Source organism: Falco biarmicus, chromosome 18 (assembly GCF_023638135.1).
Source record: "Falco biarmicus isolate bFalBia1 chromosome 18, bFalBia1.pri, whole genome shotgun sequence".
NCBI classification, from domain to species: Eukaryota; Metazoa; Chordata; class Aves; order Falconiformes; family Falconidae; genus Falco; species Falco biarmicus.
In genome coordinates this window covers 3698835-3715501 of record NC_079305.1, presented here as the reverse complement: position 1 = coordinate 3715501, position 16667 = coordinate 3698835, and the positions used below count along the sequence as shown (strand labels likewise).

The following is a 16667-nucleotide window of genomic DNA, read 5'->3' as shown; positions in this document are numbered from 1 at the left end:
TTCTCTTTCAAATCCGGGCGCTCGCCGTTGCTTCTGAGTCCTGTTTGCCTTTCCCAGGCCAGGACCCGAGCCCCTGTGTCCCGGCACTAAATCCTGCATGTGCCTGGCTCTGCAGGAGCTCCCTGCCCAGGTTTGCATGCTTGGGAGGCACGCTGAGCCTGCCCGGGACGGGAGCTCGGCACAAAGCCTCCTGGCAGGTCACCGAGAGCTCCTGCTTTTAGCACTTGCGCCAGACCTGCATTATCGATAAAACCCAACTGCAGTGCGAAGGCTGGCGGGCAGCTCAGGGGGGATTTCTGGGGCGAGCAGAGCCCTTTTGCTCACTAAGCACTGCATGGATTTGCAACACAGCTATTGCAACACACAGAGCCCTGGCTGGGTGTAGCCGGAGCAGGGAGCACCGCAGCCCCCCGGCAGCGACAGCTCCGTCACAGGGGGGGGTCCAGCGGCATCATTTGGCCCCAGGGTTCCAGCCCCTGCACGCTCGAGAAACTGAGATTTCAGCCTCCGACTTTTGCAGGCAACTGAAGAGCACGGGACTCATGGCGCAGGAGCAAAGGCAGAGCCCAGGTTTGCTGCTGGGGACTTTCCCTGGCAGAAGCATCGCTGGTGGGGACCGTTCCCAGCAGGATGCCGGAGTGGCAGAGCGCTGATGCCACGGGCTGGGTCCTCAGTGCCATGCGAGGCAGCTGCTGAGCATCTGGTCCAGCTCTTTTGGTGCCCACTGAAACCTAGAACAGCCCACCGCCAGCGTTACGGCAGAGCAAGGGGGGGGGGGGGGGGCACGGAAAAACCAAAAGATGAGAAATCAGGAGGATTTTTTTAAAGTTTATTCTTCCTTCATACAGAGACATGTAAAAACTGGAAATAGTAAACTGGCTGGGCCAGAGCTCTGTATAAAAACACACAATCATGCATAGTAAAAAACTACTATTTTTATACTAGCTTTTAAGTTAATACATGTACGTTTCCAATTACTAAATAAATATATAAATACAAATGTTCTGCTTGTGTTTTGTAGAGAGGATTTTTCTTTTTAAGTGTTGGTGAGGAGCATGGGAGAAGCAGTAGGAGGATGGGTGCTGCAGCCCTGGCTGCAGAGAGGGGCTGGTGATGCCCCTCGCGCTCTCCCACCATGGTGGGGAAGGTCCTGGTGTGCTGGGCTGTACTGGGGTTGCGGCACATGGAGCTAGTTCAAGTAACGCAGTTCTGCCAGCCAAGTTGTCCCTGAGCTGTGTGAGAGCCAGAGCAAGGCGCAAAGTGTTTGAGGAGCAACGCATCCAGCTGGAGGACGGATGGTGAGTACCGACAGTCACACACGGACCTCAATGCGTTCGCCTTTCCATGCTGGCTGGAGACAGACAGGGACAGCAAAGCCACCCCACGGCCGAGGGAACGTGAGCTAGCCAGCTTGTGCAGGGTCACACGGAGAAGGAAGTTTCTGGCACACTCATAGTTTGCTGCCCACGTTCCCCATCCGGCTCTGAGGAGGAGCTCGCTTGCTCCCTGCGCTGACTATTTTCTTAGGCAATCTCAGCGATCACGGAGCAGGTAAATCATTCCCACCCTCCCCTCAAAGTCCAGTTTCAAACTGGCTCCTAACAACAAGCAGAACCACTATTAGCTAAAATGCAAGTCAGTGGGCAGCTTTGAGAAACTAACCTAAGAATCCAGTTGATACTTGCCCACCAAGCGTACAGCATTAAGCTTGCTGGCCAGCTTAGAGATGTTTTACAAGTAGAAGCCATTGCATGCCAGGAGCCCCCCCCTCCCTCAAAGAAAGGGATGATCCAGTTAAAAAACACAGGGATGCCTACAACCACTTGAAAACCTACAGACACCCTTCTCTGCACAGATCCTGAAGATGTCTGTATAGTACCAGCCTTCCAAGTGAGACGATCCCAGAGGCAGCTTGCAATTGACCCAGTGAAATCAAGGCACCAGCTTGGATTTCAGAAGGAAGCACCAACAAGTCTGTAGCTTCAGCAGAGAGGACCGTGAGGTTTGTACTTCACAAGAGGATCAGCTCCTCTGGGCTCAGCTGAACTGTACAATGGCTTCAAAAGGAGAAAAGGCACAGGAGAGCTATAAAAAGATAAAACTCAAGTGTTTTTAGAGGTATGCATGGACTCAGTTTGAAGTAGGGAAATGCAGGGCCTGCCCTGCTCCTCAGCTCACTTCATATTGGTAAGATCCCTGCTGGACCAGCTTGGAAGAGATGTCCTCTGCAACCCCTCCGAGACTGATCCTGTGCAGGGCCTCCAGCAGCGTGTTCACGGAGGCGTTCACCCCTTGTCTGTTCTGCCAGGTTCTGAGCATCTGGAAGAACTCCTCCTTGTTCATCTCCATGAGGGTAATGGTGTTCTCTGGCAGATCAAGGGCTCGGCAAAATTTCTTCCACTGTTTGGGGGGCACGTCTTCGGCAAAGACTTCAAGAGCGCCTTGCAAAACTAGAGGTGGGGCGAGGGTAAGAGCAAAGCTCAGAGAACAGGGTAGAGCACGAATAGCCGAGACAGAAAGGGGTTTGCCCAGAAAGCTCATCCCACAGGCTGCCTCTCTGCCCCCCCAAGACGTCCCTTGGGCCCCAACACTTACGATTAACAGGGTCTTCTCCTTGCACTGGAACCAGATTTCTCCTGGATTTCACAATGGGACATGAGGTCCTCGGCACCATCACCTGGAAGGACAATGTCCTATAGCACCCACCAAGCCTTGGCACAAACGCTACCCCCAAGCACCTTTAATGGAGGGGGCTGGAGACCTCCCTCTCGCCAGGAGCTGTTGGGGCAAGAGACCACCACACCCGCCCGGGACACCCATCATTTCCTAGCTTCGGGGTGACGGCAGGCCACGAGCAGGGGAGAGCTGCCTCATAAGTCCCAGCCAGGGAGAGGAGAGCTGGGTGTCTGCTCAGCATTAAATCTGCAGAGGACTCTGGCAGCCGACTGCGAGCAGATTTTGCAGTCCTGTACCCAGAACAAGGACAAAAGACCCCTCGCTGTCTCCGTGCAGAAACGTGGCCCAGCCTTAGAAGCTCCCCGAGCCGATCAGCTCAGTGAAGGCAGAGGAAAGCATCAGACCTCGGCCGAGCATGAGGGAGCAGAGGGGCACACTCATGTACCTCTGGCCTCACAGCACTGGGAGCTGCCGAAACCGACACCGTGGAGAGCAGCTGATCCTGGAAGACCTGTTCGTTGTGGTGGTTGTCGTGTGTCCCTGGGCCCCTGCGCCGGTAACTTGTTAGCTGTCGCATCAGGTAATCCTGCGGCAGGAGAGAAGCACAAACCAGCTGGGTTGGGTGGTCCTGGGAGGGCAGAGCTCACACTGCAGGGATGCCATCTATGGCAGCGGCATCCACCCTGCCATGGTTTCAAGGGCACAGCTCGCTTGCTCGTGTTGAGCTTGAAGGGGGCTCGGTACAGCAAAGGCCTCCCTTTAGCCCGGGGTCCCCACTGGGGACCCTGGAGGTGCCAGCACCTCTGCCAGGGAAGGGTTAACAGCACTGCAGAGGAGGCTGCAAGCACCCCACGTACAGCAGGGCACTACCAGAGACCCTCCTCTGCTTGGCCCAGCTCTACCACGTCCCTCCAGGGATGAGACTCATCTCCCTGCTCCTCCAGCCTTCCTAGGAGCTGCAGGCAAAGTGGGGAGCAGAGAGCATGGGGGATCTCCCCCCAGCCCCACAAATGGGGCTGCCCCCCCCCCCCCCCCCCCCCATCCCAGCAACTCACCACTATGTTGCAGGACTTCCTGCTCAGCTGTCTCCCGTGCCCTGGAAGATGCAAACAGTGCTGTGATCCCTCTTTCCCTAGGCAGGTCCCTCCTCCTACCCAGCCCACACCCACCCAGAGCCCCCAGCCAGGGCACAGAGCCCCCAGCCAAGGCGAGCGCCCCAGGGGTCCCTCGCCCCCAGTGCTCACCTTGGGGACAGCAGCAGCAGCACATACAGAGGACCAGCGTGACCACAGTTATCACCACGAATATCACGATCAAGTTGACTGAAGCGGATAAAACAGGGCATGTGGGGGGAGCTGCTCCTGGTGTCCTCAGCAGCAGCTCACAGCCTCCACCCCTCAGCCCATCTCTCCTCCTCCAGCAGGCCCCCACTTACCAGAGGAGCTGGACAAGGTGTCGGTGGGAGGACCGCACTGGCGGTCACTGTGCGGTGTGCAGGGAGCCTGCTCCACTTCGTCCTTGGGACACCTGGGAAAGGGGGAGACAAGGCAGGCTCAGCTGCTGTGGCTCCCCGCACGGATCGCAGCAGCACCCACCATGTCACCCAGCTCACCGGGACCGGCACTTCTGGCACAGCTCACAGGGTTGGAACGGGGAGCAGAAGGTGCCGCTCTTGCAGGCGCACTGCGTGTTCCTGACTGCGTGGCAGGGACTCAGCTCCACCTGATCTGCGGGCGAGAGGAGAAACAGCTCCACCCCAACCCCTCCGCACCATGCTCCTCCGCCCGCTCCCTTCGTTAACGCCGCTAACGACCTGAGCTGACCCGCGAGCCATGTCACTCTCTGCTGTTGAGTTTCAGCCTTACCCTTTCTGCCCCACACCTCACCGTACCCAAGAGAAAAGCAATGCTCGCATCAAAGCTCCACCAGCAGCCTGCAACGCTGCCGTGAGCCCAGTCCTCCTGGTCCTTGCTGGAGGCCTCGTGTCCGAGCTTTGCGAAAGGGATGCTGCATTGAACAGAGACGTGGGTCTGGCACAAGCTGCTACACCAATTCCAGACCCAGCCTGCTCCCCACAGCCTGAGCTGTTCTTTGGGGACGCTGCAGGTGACCGTGCTCTTAAGCAGAGAGGTCTCTGGTCAGCTGAACCCAGCCTGTGCTGTCAGCCAGCATCACCCTCTTGCAGAGCAGCTCATACCTTCCCTGCACCTCTGGCAGCCAAGGCAACTGAGAAAGTCGTTTGGGTATTCGGTGTATTCCCCTTCCTTACACGGCAAACACTTGCTGGAGCCATTTTGCTCTTTACAGTGCTGTGCAACGTAGGTGCCTGCAAGAAAGGATGGAGAAAGAAAGGGCGTATCTGTGAAAATACAGCACGGGACGGAGATGTCTTTGCAGGGAGGGAGTTGATTCCACTGCCACTGAAGTTAAGAGGCAAATTAGGAACAAACAAAAGGAAAATATTCCCATAAGGAGTCCTTAGATCTCACAACAGTGGGGCAGGGGAAAGCTGGAGCACCTGCTGCCTCCTCGCAAGGAGCAAGGACATGCCAGCTTTGCAGGCAGAAACACGGCGAGGCTGGTGTGATCGATGTTGAAGACCATCTTACCTGCGGGGCACTTCCTACAATAGTGCTTAAAATAGAGATCGCTGTCCTGGACTTGGTAAAACTCTCCCCCTCCCCTGCTTGGGTCCAAGGGTTCAAACGTCTCCCTTTTATCCAGTGCTGCTGCAGCAGGTCCCAAAGCAGCCCCCTGCTGAAAAAATACAGAAACCCTTGTGTTAAAAACCACCCCAAGTCCATGAGGAAAGGGGAGAAAGAGAAAGGCAAGAGCTGCTCTGCCCAGTGCACTCAGGCGAAGCAGGAGAGGAGCTCTGGGACAACCTGGAGTCACTGGACCCAACAGCCAAACCTCCCCTGAACGCAGGTGAGGGGCACTTCCCTCGTACCAAGGTGGTTATTTCCTTGGCAAAGCATAAGGAGGAGGTTTGCAGAGGGATTTCCCTGTGCCAGGTTACCAGCAAGGCAAAGGTTCGCTAATGCTTCGTTAGGATAACATCAGGACCCCTTTCCTTCCCCAGTTTCCGAGCACGTGAACCAACAGCTCCGAAGAAAATGGAAGGGTAGGAAAGAGGAACAGGGAGGGCATTTGTGGGGAGGAAACCAGCCCCTTTGGTATATGGCTCCTGCGCCCACAAGCAACATCTGAGCTGCTCCGGGCTCCCAGGGGACAGCACAGCCTCCGGCGCTTCTGCATTATCCTGGTTATCTTGCTGCGGATCAGGAAGCCAACTGCCGTTTGCCAGCTCCTGCACACTTTGTGCTGGCTCAGCAATTTCTGTACCGACTGAGTCACTCCAGCTGCAGGGGGGCCACACTTGACAGTAATGGCCACTTGCCCCATCAGTGTTTTGGGGGCTTTTGGGTACCCCAGTATCCCCAGAGGGGACAACGCCCTTGGCCTATCAACCAGCACAGGGCACAGCTTGCTCCATGGATATAAACCTTCCCGTACATCCAGCCTCTGCCCCTCTACTCTGGGCTGTCGGGAGCGACAATGCCCGGCCATGCTGCATGCTGCAAGGCAGCGAGTCTGGCAGAGGCACTTTCCGAGCACAAAACCTGCCCCTTAAGGCAAATATTTCTCCTGTGAGTCAGAACCTGCCTTGAAAGGCTGAAACAATAGAGACCAGAGATGTCCTGGGCCAGCCTGGTCATCTACAGCACCGATGCCCCCCCTCTTCCCAGACACTTCCCACACTTGTACAAGGAAGGGTGTGAGCGCCGGAATTGGCCGCGGCAGGTCCGATGGTCATGGGGCTGCAGAGGGTGACGCAAACCCACAAACAACACGGCTGAGATGGGCCAGGCCACAGCGAGAGCAATCCCCACCACAGCCACGGCGCAGACCCCCGAGCCCCAGCCAGCCCGGGAACGGGGCCAGCGCCGGGGATCAAACCCACATCCCTCCAACGGCTTCTGGCTCCGCATCTCCCGCTGCTGCTTTCTCCAGCCGGGAGGGTTTCCAAGTTCGTAAAGTACTTTTCTATCCAGCTTAGAAGTCTTTCTTTTACCTCCCAGCCACAAGTAGCTCTCAGGGCTTTACCCACTCTGGTCTTGAATGTCTTCAGGGACTGAGACTTGGGCAACGTGTCCCACTGCCTCACTTGTCCCCATGCAGGGAAAAAAAAAAGTCTTTCTTCACCATTCAAAGCCTACCAGGCTGTGAAAGGTGATTACAGCAACACCACAGTGTTACCTGCTGTCTGCAAAGGCGCCTTAGGTGCAGGATTTCATTGCTTTTCATGAAAGGGTGACTCAGCAGAGCTTGCACAAGTGCGTGATGAGGTTAACAGCCCACACCACCTTCCACAGCAAGAGCAGTTCAAGTCTATCAGCCCACCACAGAGCCCTCGGCAGGCGAGGGCTGCCATCCCTGACTAACCTATCAGTCTTGCAAAACACAGGGAGAAACCAGGCTGGGAGCTGTGGGCGACGGTATTCAAGAGTAGTTTTCACCCACAGTAAACATCCCAAGAAAGCAACATTGCCTCAAGGCAGAGGAATTACCAGGCAGAGGAATCCCCAATACTCTCATCAGCTAAACGCCTCTTCCTTCTGGATGATCGGGTCTGGAGAAAAAGCTCTGGGAAGCATCAGGCTTCGAACTTTCCCTTCTTCCATCCCCCATTTGTTTTGCTCCTGAAGCAACCCCGAGGAAGCAGTTGGACCCTACGGCAGAGGACAGACCCCTCGCTGAGCCCCTGACCATCAGTGGACACCTACGCAGCACTAATACGCAGCCCTCGATTGCAGCAAGAGACACCCTCAGCCAACAGCGCTGAAGGACCAGGGATAAAAAGAGATTCCGGGCAGACACCTGACATGCCTCCGCTCCGAGGGCACAGGTCTGACAAACACAGGGGTTTTTTCCACCCCAGCTTCCCACACACAGAACCTGAGCTCCCGCAAACACGGAGATTCAGCAGCATTCCTCCTTGGAAGCCTATGGCCCAGGTCCAGGCATGATGCAACAGGCATTGGTGAGCAGAGGAAGGAACCGCAGCCACAATATCGTATGATTATCACGTGGGGCACCACCAGCCCTGATCAGCTCCCCCTCCCCTTTTATTTTATTAAAAAGAGGGGGGAAAAAATAAAAGACAGAGGCTCTTAAGAGTGTGCCCTTAGGTGATGGGTTTAGTAAGGCTTGAGTTTATCAGGCAACTCTAAATAAACTCTGCTAAACAATAGCTGGACGAGAAGCTGACTCTCTTTTAAAACCTGTTAGGGGCAGTGCTGATTTCAGCAAGAGTAATTCCAACGCGGGTACAGCACCCACGTGTTCCGGGGCTGCCGCTCCGCTGGACTCCCGCTCGGCAGCAGCGGAGGGATTACAGGCCAGCCCTGGGATAAAACTCAGGGCAGGATCCTCCTGACTTCAGGCGAAACTTTAGGTATTTCCAAGAATATACCAACACCCAATCCACGGGGAAATATGATACGCATAGGTGGAATTTTTTGTCCTAAAAGCCAGTGGCGCTAAGGGTTTGAACATCATTTGGGCAAGCTGGAAAGGCAGCATTCCTGCACCAGGCAGCCCAGAGCTGCCCGCATCCGACCCTGATGCTTTCAAACATCCCGCACATGGCGTAGCCACAAGATCCTGGCACCGAACGGCAAACCAGGCTTGGAAGTGAAGGGAGCGGGAATCCCCTCCAGCACAGGCAGTGCCACAGGGGGATCCCCCAGCCCCACGTCACCTCTGAGCCCCACTGAGCCCCACGTCACCTCTGAGCCCCACGGCTCTCACAGCCACAGGGCCTTACCCGCTGCCCCACACCCAGGCAGGCTGAGATCACCCTTCCCGTCCACCTCCACGCTGCTGCTTCCAACCTGCCCCAAAGCCGCAGCCCCACAGACGCCCCCCCCCCTCCCCATGCCCTGCAAACCTGCCCAGGTGAGCCCCCCCTATAGCCTCAGCTCTCCCTATAGCCCCTGTGCATTGTGAGGCACCCTATAACCTCAGCGCCCCCCCCCCCTCTCCTGCACCAGGTAAGCCCCCATAGCCCCTGCTCTCCCCATAGCCTCCAGGTCAGGTGAGCCCCCCATAATCCCTGCTCCCCCCATGGCCCCTGGAGCAGGTGAGTCCCACTATAGCCCCAGCTTCCCCCACATGGCCTCTAACCCATAGAAGGCCCTACCCCCAACCCGTCCCCTATAACCCCTGGTAAAGGGGACGCCCCCCCAGTCCCCTGCTCTCCCCCCCGTGCGCCTCCAGCCCCCTGCTCCCTACACCCAGGGGCACTCCCCATTCACACAGCCCCCCTCCCTTGGCTGAACCCGCACCCCCAGCCCAGGCCAGCCCCCAAACACCCTGGCTGCCCCCTCCCCACCTTACCCCCCACACACACCTGCAGGACCCTTCCCCAGCCCGGCGCACCGTGCCCCTGGACGGCGCGCAAGCCCGGGCATGCCGCGGCAGCACGGGGCAGCGCCGCCGGGGGTCCCCGGCCCCCCTCCCACCCCCCGGCACTCACCTGGGCTCTCCACGATCGGGCCGCGACCCCACGCACCGTGGCCAGCAGCAGCAGCAGCAGCGGGAGGCAGAGCTGTCGGGCCGCGGGGTCCAGCGCCCAGCGCATCTTGAGCGGCGGGGAGCGGAGCGCGGCACCGGGCACGGCACCGGGCACGGCTCGGGGGTGACCGCGGCACCGGGCACGGCTGGCTACAGGCTCGGGCACCGCTTTGCCACGGTGGGACGAGCCGCTCCGGGCGCGGTGAATTGGACAATGTGCGCAGCGGGAGGCGCGGGCGCTCGTAATGCAGCCGGCAGGGGCGGAGGAGGAAGAGGAGGAGGAGGAGGAGGGCGAGGAGGGCTGGCCTGGCTCAGGGCACTTCTCTGCCACACCTCCTCGTGCTCCTGCCATCACCCAGAAACCACACCTGAAGGGTTCAGCGTGGGGTTGGTCACAGCCTGCTTTGCCGGGGAAGATGCCATCACCTTTCACAGCACTTTTATTTTTTAGCGCATCTTCTGTTCCTTTCCTTTCTTTTTTTTTTTTTTCTTTCTTTTTTTTTTTACTTTTCCCATGCCCAAATGGGTTTCAAAGCTCGATGGGAGCCACCAGGGATGTTTCTTCCAGGGTGTTCTTCTCCAGCTTGCATTTTTTGCCCATCATGCGGCAACCGCCTCAAGCAAGCAAAGCCACAGGTTTTTGTTTTCCATGGAAAAGGGGGTTACACAAACATGCCCTGGTGGGATTCCCGGGGGGGGCGCAGCGGAACGGGGCAGAGAGGCACAGCACGGCTTGCCGAAACGCTCGCCTGCCTCACAAAACAGTCACCTTTTTGCCTCTGAGTTGGAAAGCGGGGAAATTCCACCTCGGCTTGGTTTGTTTTATGGGAAGGGGGAACTTGAGTGGAAAGGGGGGAAAAATTAAAAAGTTAAACCTTTGAACTTTCTGCCGTTACACAACCAGCTCTTCTGCAGTCAGGTTGTCTGGATGGTGTGTAAAAACAGTACTCCGGCAAAACTGTGCCCGTGTTGGCATCACAGAGATGTGGGATGGCTCCTGCGACGGGAGTGTTGGGCTGGAAGGATGCAGGCTTTAAAGGAAGGACAGGCAGCGGGGGCGAGGGGGGGGGGGTCACCCCTATGGCAGTGAGAGCCCGAGTGCAGGGAGCTCTGCCCGGGGGTGGATGAGGAGCCGATGGAGAGCTTGAGTCAGGAGCAAAAGGACGGCAGGGACAGGTGACATTATAGCAGGGTCTGTTACAGGTTGCTCACCAGGGAGATGGAGTGGATGAGGCCTTCTATAGACAGCAGCAGTGTCACCTTCACAAGCCCTGGTCCTCATGGGGGACTTCAACCACCCCAATATCTGTTGGAGGGACAACACAGCAGGGCATAGGCAATCCAGGACAATCCTGGGATGCGTTGATAACTTCCTACTCCATGTGGTGGAGGAGCCAGGAAGGAGAGGTGCCATGCTGGGCCTTGTGCTCACCGAGGAGGGACTGGTGGGGAATGTGAAGCTCAAGGGCAGCCTTGGCTGCAGTGACCATGATGAAATGCTGGAGTTCAAGATCTTTAGGGCAGTGAGGAGGGCGCACAGCAAGCTCACTACCCCGGGCTCCAGGAGAGCAGACTTTGGCTTCTTAGGGATCTGCTTGGTAGAGTACCATGGGATAAAGCCCTGGAGGGAAGAGGAGCCCAGGAAAGTTGGTTAATATTCAACGATCACTTCTTGCAACCTCCAGGCAAAAACACCAGGAGGCCTGCGTGGATAAACAAGGAACTCCTGGACAAACTCAAACACAAAAAAGAAGCCTACAGAGGGTGGAAGCAAGGATGAGTAACCTGGGAGGAATACAGAGAAATTGGCCAAGCAGCCAGGGATCAGGCGAGGAAAGCTAAAGCCCTGACAGAATTAAATCTGGCCAGGGACATCAAGGGCAGCAAGGAAAGTTTCTGTAGGTACGTGGGTGGTAAAAGGAAGACTAGGGAAAACGTGGGCCCTCTCCAGAAGGGAACGGGAGACCTGGTTACCCGGAATATCGAGAAGGCTGAGGAGCTCAACAGCTTTTTTTGCTTCAGTTTTCACCAGTGAGTGCCCCAGCCACACCGCCCCAGGCACAGAAGGCGAAGGCAGGGACTGGGAGGATGAAGAACCGCCCACTGTAGGACATCAGGTTTGAGACTATCTAAGGAACCTGAAGGTGCACAAGTCCATGGGGCCTGATGAGACGCATCCGCAGGTCCTGAGGGAACTTTGTACAAGGCCGTGTAGCGACAGGACAAGGCGGGGTGGCTTTAAACTGACAGAGGGCTGATTCAGATGAGATATTAGGAAGAAATTCTGTGCTGTGAGGGTGGCGGGCGAGGTGCTGGCCCAGGCTGCCCAGCGCAGCTGTGTATGCCCCATCCCTAGCAATGTCCAAGGCCAGGCTGGACAGGGCTGGGAGCAACTCAGTCCAGTGGAAGACGTCCCTGCCCACAGCAGCGGGGTTGGAACCGGATGATCTTTAAAGTCCCTTCCAACCCAAACCGTTCCATGATTCTGTGAAACAAAGCCGAGGCAGAAACGTGGTGACTTGTTAATCTTTTCCTAGCCCTGAACTCTGAGCTAACTAACTGTGGTGTGTGTTAGCGGGATTCAGTGGGCCAAGTCTTCAGGCAGGCTCCCTCCCTTCCTTGAAAATGCCGTGACTCACCGGAGGCTGCGGATGAATAACTCGTGAGTGACTGATGCTTTTCTAAGCGCTGCCCAAGGCAGAAGCAACAGCAGGTGTGAGCCTGAAAATAGGTGGCAGCGCTCAGGTGGGACTGCAGGGAAAAAAAGCTGCTCAGCAGGAAAAAAAGCTACTCACAGGGAAAGGGCTCAATGCATTGAAAATGTGGGTGCTAGTGGGGCTGCTGACCACCTCGCCAGCACCAGCAGCAGCCCCAGGACTTGGAGGAAAGCAGCGAGGCTCCTCAGGTCCAACCAGATCAGCAGAGCCAACGCTAACCCGCTCAAGATGTGGGTATTTGGGAAGCATCTTCTCTTTGGTGACCACACTCAAGGCAAAGCAAGCGCTTGTGTGCCCAGCCATGCTGCGCAATGGAAACCTGGTTTTCTCCTTGCAGGAGTTAGGGCTGTCTATGCTGAAAATAATTAAGCTGAAGTGGGATTTAGGAGAGAAGAATTCCTGCTTGTTTCCTGGGTGGGTACTTCTATTACAAGCCCCAAAAGTATGCAGGGCCTTTTGTTTAACCAAAACCATGTGTTCTGTGCTGTAGATAGCACTGACTTCAGCTGAAGTCATTTGGGTCCTTAGAGAGCAATTAAATTTTCAGTTAGGTCAGAGTAAATGCTAATTTGCATATTCTGTGCTTCTTCAGTGGGATGGGGAAGCGCCAGTCTCTCCTCTCTCTGAAAAATCAACCTGATGCTTTTTAGAGAACTGCTGTGCATAAACTCAGTTGGGAGGAACTGGATGTGGGGAAGGAGGGACACAGAAGTGGAGCTTCCCAGTTTGCCCCATAGTTTGCACTGGGCCCTCAGACACATCTCAGCAGCAGGAGGCCAACCCTCAGCATCCAAACCCCGAGACTTCATCTTCCTCCTGCCAAACACTTGTTACGAAGCCGCAGGGCCTTCTCCATCTGTCTCAATCTCCCCATTTATAAAACTGAACTAACAGAGTTATCTGTGCTGACAAACCACAGAGATAATATTTTCACACAGCTCCAAACAAAGATGACTTTGTGTCCAGCCTGTGGGTATTTGAGCTACTGAGGGAAGCCGGCGATGCTTGCCATCTCCCACTCCCCAGTCATCCCAAGGGGTGGGACACGCCGGCAAGATATGTCGTTCACCCACCAAGCAAGAATTTCCACCCCGTCTGTGCTGGCATGCTGTTTCCATTTAAGGCTCATTTTCAGGGCAGGCTCTGGTCATGGGTGAGGGAGGAGGGTGTTTATTGCCCAGGGACAGGCCTTCCGGAAGGCTGCAGTCCTTGTCACCAGCAGCCTGCTCATCCCCGCAGCTCCTTGTGAACCAGGAGCTCCCCAGGAGCCGGGGAGGCTGCACCACAACAGAAACAGAAATTAAGCACGTTGAGAAGAAGAGGGGACCCACCATGGTTTTGGGATACCAAATTCCCTCTCTGCTTCCTCAGCTCTGTTGCAAGTGGAAAATAAAACGAGTGTAAGGGTTTCAGCAGGACTGTGGCTCACCTCCCGCTCCCTCGTCATGGAGAGAAGGGAGATTGGAGCCCAAACTGCTCATGGAGGACAGCTGTAATAAACGGCTGGCTGGGGAAGCTGAGTTTTATATGCCACGGTTAGTGGTTAACCTCATATGAGCTGCCTGCCCCTGCGGCACTCAACGGTTCAGACCCTTGAAATATTCGTGTCCTGTCTAACGTGGCAGCCGTTTGCTCATTGTCCATCTTTAAAAGAGATTGGGGAGTGAAGGAGGCTCTAATCTCCCCTTCCAGAGCATCTTGCTTTAAACTGTGATCTTCAGCACACCCTGGGGAGGTGAAGGGCTACGTGCCTATATATATTATTTTTGAACATCAGCATTCAGCTTTACTTTCAGCTTTTTGTTGCCTGTCGTCCGTTTTTGTGCCTGGGAGGGATCTGAAGCTGACCTGATAATTTTGACCTTCCCCCCTCTGGATAAACAAATTATTTGTCTCATAAATGCCCGGTTCCTCTTTTAAAGAGGGAGCCAAAGGTCTTGCGGGCAGGCCAGGCTGTGAACTTTGTGAGAACGGAGCTCAATTCCCCATTGCACTGCAGCCCCTTCCTTGGGCAAGTCTGGGGAAGCCACCCAGTCCCTCGGTGCTTCAGTTTCCCCTCTGTGGCACAGGGATGCTCAGCCTTCTGTCTTCACTCCCTTTGCCTGCCTTATCTTCGGGATTCAGGAGACGCTGAGGGCAAGTGGGCAGACTTCCTCATCCTTTCTCCCTTCACCTTTCCTGATGAGCTTCCCTGCCTCTGAGTACGAAGCTACTGGGAAGGGAAAACAGTTACATGCCTCTCCTTCCCCTGCTAACCCAGAGAGCTCCTAAAAGCAAGTGGAAACTTTAAACTGCCAGCGTAGGGTCTGAACTAAGATCTACCCCTTTCCCTGCCCTCTTCTCTTTCCTCACCTTGAACCAGGACTTACAAGGAGCTCTGGGATGAAGGAGAGGGGTGAGGGTGTTGCAGCCCAGGAGCTGCAGCCCAGGCTCCATATCCGAATGAAGGCATCTGCCAGCTTCAAAACTGGAGCAGAACTGGAGCAGAAAGCCCTGGTTCGGCAGGTCGGAGGTTTGAAATAGTCGATATCGCATAACATCCAGCTTTCTGCTCAAGCTTGGAGAGCTTAAATCTCCGTGGGGGCGAAGCTAGAATGTTACAAACTCCTAGAAAAGCCCGCAGGAGCCCGGCAGCTGCCTGCTCTTGCAGTCCAGCCGCACCGGTGGCAGCAAGGCCTGCTGGCTCAGCAGAGCAGAGGCGCCTCCTGCTGAACCGCTGCCCGGCGGCACCAATGTCCCCGTCACACACGTGAGCCTGCAGACATCACGAAGGGACCAAGCTGCTGTTGTTCTATCTCCTCGCACAGCTACAACAGCCAGCAAATTTAAAACTGGCTTTCGGGTTTATACACTGAGGATGCCTTGAATCTTTTCCCCGAATTTCTCAAAATACATGGATACATTCATTCTTCAGCCAATATATCTTTTAATTTATATCTTGTATCACAGTTTTTACCACAGCTGAATTTCCAGGAGGGAGTTTCTGGTCTGGAGCAGGAACGGGATCAGACCTTCACTTGGCTCTTTTTATCACCGAACACGTGACGCCCTGGTCCAACAGCCTCCGGCACTGCAGGTTCAAGGCCAGTTTTCTCAGGTGTATAAACACAGCCCTGTGCGGTTCCTTTGAACAAAACTCACGGTTAGATGCCGTCATTCAGCTTCCTGGACACAGCGCTTTGCTGACTGCAGCCAAAACGTGCCCTGCTTAGCAGGAAAGAACTGGCTGGTTTTTGGCAGAAGGGTTCCTGGAGATCGCAGGCCCTCGGGTATGAATGGCTTTGCAGTTAGAAGGCGAAGTTATTTTGGGGCTAGCACTGAAAGGATTAATATAAAATTTCAGCTTGACACAGAAAGCTTGGGAGAAGATAAAAATAGGCTCTTGCCTCTGCTGAGTCATCTCCTGACTTAAAACATGGATCTCGGGGTGTGTGTAAAGGCTGCTCTGAGACCTGCTGCCTTCCCCACACCATCTAGGTCTGGCCAGGGGAAGAGAGCCAAGGCGGTGTTACCAAACCCTCTGAATGGACCATCGCTGGCTTGGCTTTATCGATGTCAGTGCCCTTTGCTCACCAAGACACTGCGAGTCAGCGGGGCTGTGTGGAGGACTGACTCTCTCACTATGAATGTGAAATAACCTCAATGAAAACAAAACCAGCAGCCACACGTGGTTGTGAGTAGCCTTGCATGAGTGCACTGTGGTCCAAACAGGCTCTGGCACGGCTCAGCAGCCTTCAAAAACCTTCCTCATAAAAACACGGGGTAGAACAAGCTTGGGGTCCTGTGATCCTGAGGGCCTGCTGACTTCTCCCCAATTTCCAGAGACACCTGCGGGTACAGGGTGGCTTTTGCATCCCAGTGGTTACAGGGTTAAACTGATGACTGCACACCATCAGAGCCAGCCAGAGGAATCACAGCAGATGGATCTAAGCAATCCTTCCCTCCCTGCCTCTCAGGGAAGCCAAACATATCTGAGAAACCTGGAAAGTCCAAGCACAAGGGCTGATTAACCCGTGAGTGTGCCCACGAGGGGCAGGGCACACAGGTTCCAGACACAGTTCAATTCCCCCCTGCTCTGCAAGAAACATCACGTATGGCAAATGCAGTGATACAGAAATACGTAGAAGTTGGTAGCTCTGTTAAGCGACAGCGTTTGCCTCCCCCTTTTTTTTAGTAGCATTGAGTTTTACTCTGAAAACATCAGACTCCACATGAAGAAACTCCTCTCTCTTGCTCTTCTCCTGTATCCCAAGATTCACGTGATGCCTCTCGGGCAATGGGGGGAAATGGCAAACATCCTGCCACATGAAGGAAAAGAAGAAAAGAGCTGCAAAGGACAGGAAAGCCATCGCCTGTGGACATTAGTGGAGACCCAAGTCCCTGCAAAGGAGCCTGTCACAGCCTTCAGCCACCCCAGCAGGGCCAGACTGGCGCAGCCCCAGTACCGGTGTATGCTTGTGGGATGGGGACATCAGGCAGGTGCTTTAGCTATGCAGTCTCTCCCACTTCAGATCTCCTCCAGCATCAGGCAGCAGCTGCCTGCAGCGGTTGGAGGAGCTGGGCGCTGGGAGGATCCTGCTTGCTGCTGCGGTGCTGTCTTGGATGCTTGCAGGGCTTGGCAGGGGAAAGCTGTGGCTGCGGTGGCTGAACCGTCACTTCTGTGCATGGCTGGCAGCACCTGCGTACAGCACACCT

The 16667-nt window shown here is 55.5% G+C and overlaps 1 protein-coding gene across 2 annotated transcripts; it reads right to left on the bottom strand.

Annotated features, from left to right (window-relative positions):
• Positions 1 to 815: 815 nt before the first annotated feature.
• LOC130160519 (tumor necrosis factor receptor superfamily member 10A-like) lies at positions 816 to 9622 on the bottom strand. 2 transcript variants are annotated; one of them, XM_056363090.1, is made up of 10 exons: positions 9218 to 9622; positions 5286 to 5433; positions 4874 to 5002; positions 4289 to 4403; positions 4112 to 4203; positions 3921 to 3998; positions 3732 to 3772; positions 3122 to 3262; positions 2596 to 2677; positions 816 to 2450 (listed from the first exon to the last, which is right to left on the bottom strand). In XM_056363090.1, exons 1-10 carry the CDS (start codon positions 9605 to 9607, stop codon positions 2170 to 2172), a joined length of 1497 nt encoding a protein of 498 aa, XP_056219065.1. In that variant the 5' UTR covers positions 9608 to 9622; the 3' UTR covers positions 816 to 2169. The 2 variants fall into 2 exon arrangements, with proteins under 2 accessions (XP_056219065.1, XP_056219066.1); XM_056363091.1 differs by having other exon boundaries at positions 5286 to 5430.
• Between the last annotated feature and the right edge of the window lie 7045 nt (positions 9623 to 16667).

Excerpts from the sequence above, each read along its gene's own strand:
- LOC130160519 (XM_056363090.1), bottom strand. The coding sequence starts at position 9,607 with ATGGCAGGAGCACGAGGAGGTGTGGCAGAGAAGTGCCCTGAGCCAGGC. Across the intron at positions 4,204-4,288 it reads TGCCAGAAGTGCCGGTCCCG|GTGTCCCAAGGACGAAGTGG; the intron begins GTGAGCTGGGTG and ends CCCCTTTCCCAG. Across the intron at positions 3,263-3,731 it reads GGAAGTCCTGCAACATAGTG|GATTACCTGATGCGACAGCT; the intron begins GTGAGTTGCTGG and ends CTCCTGCCGCAG.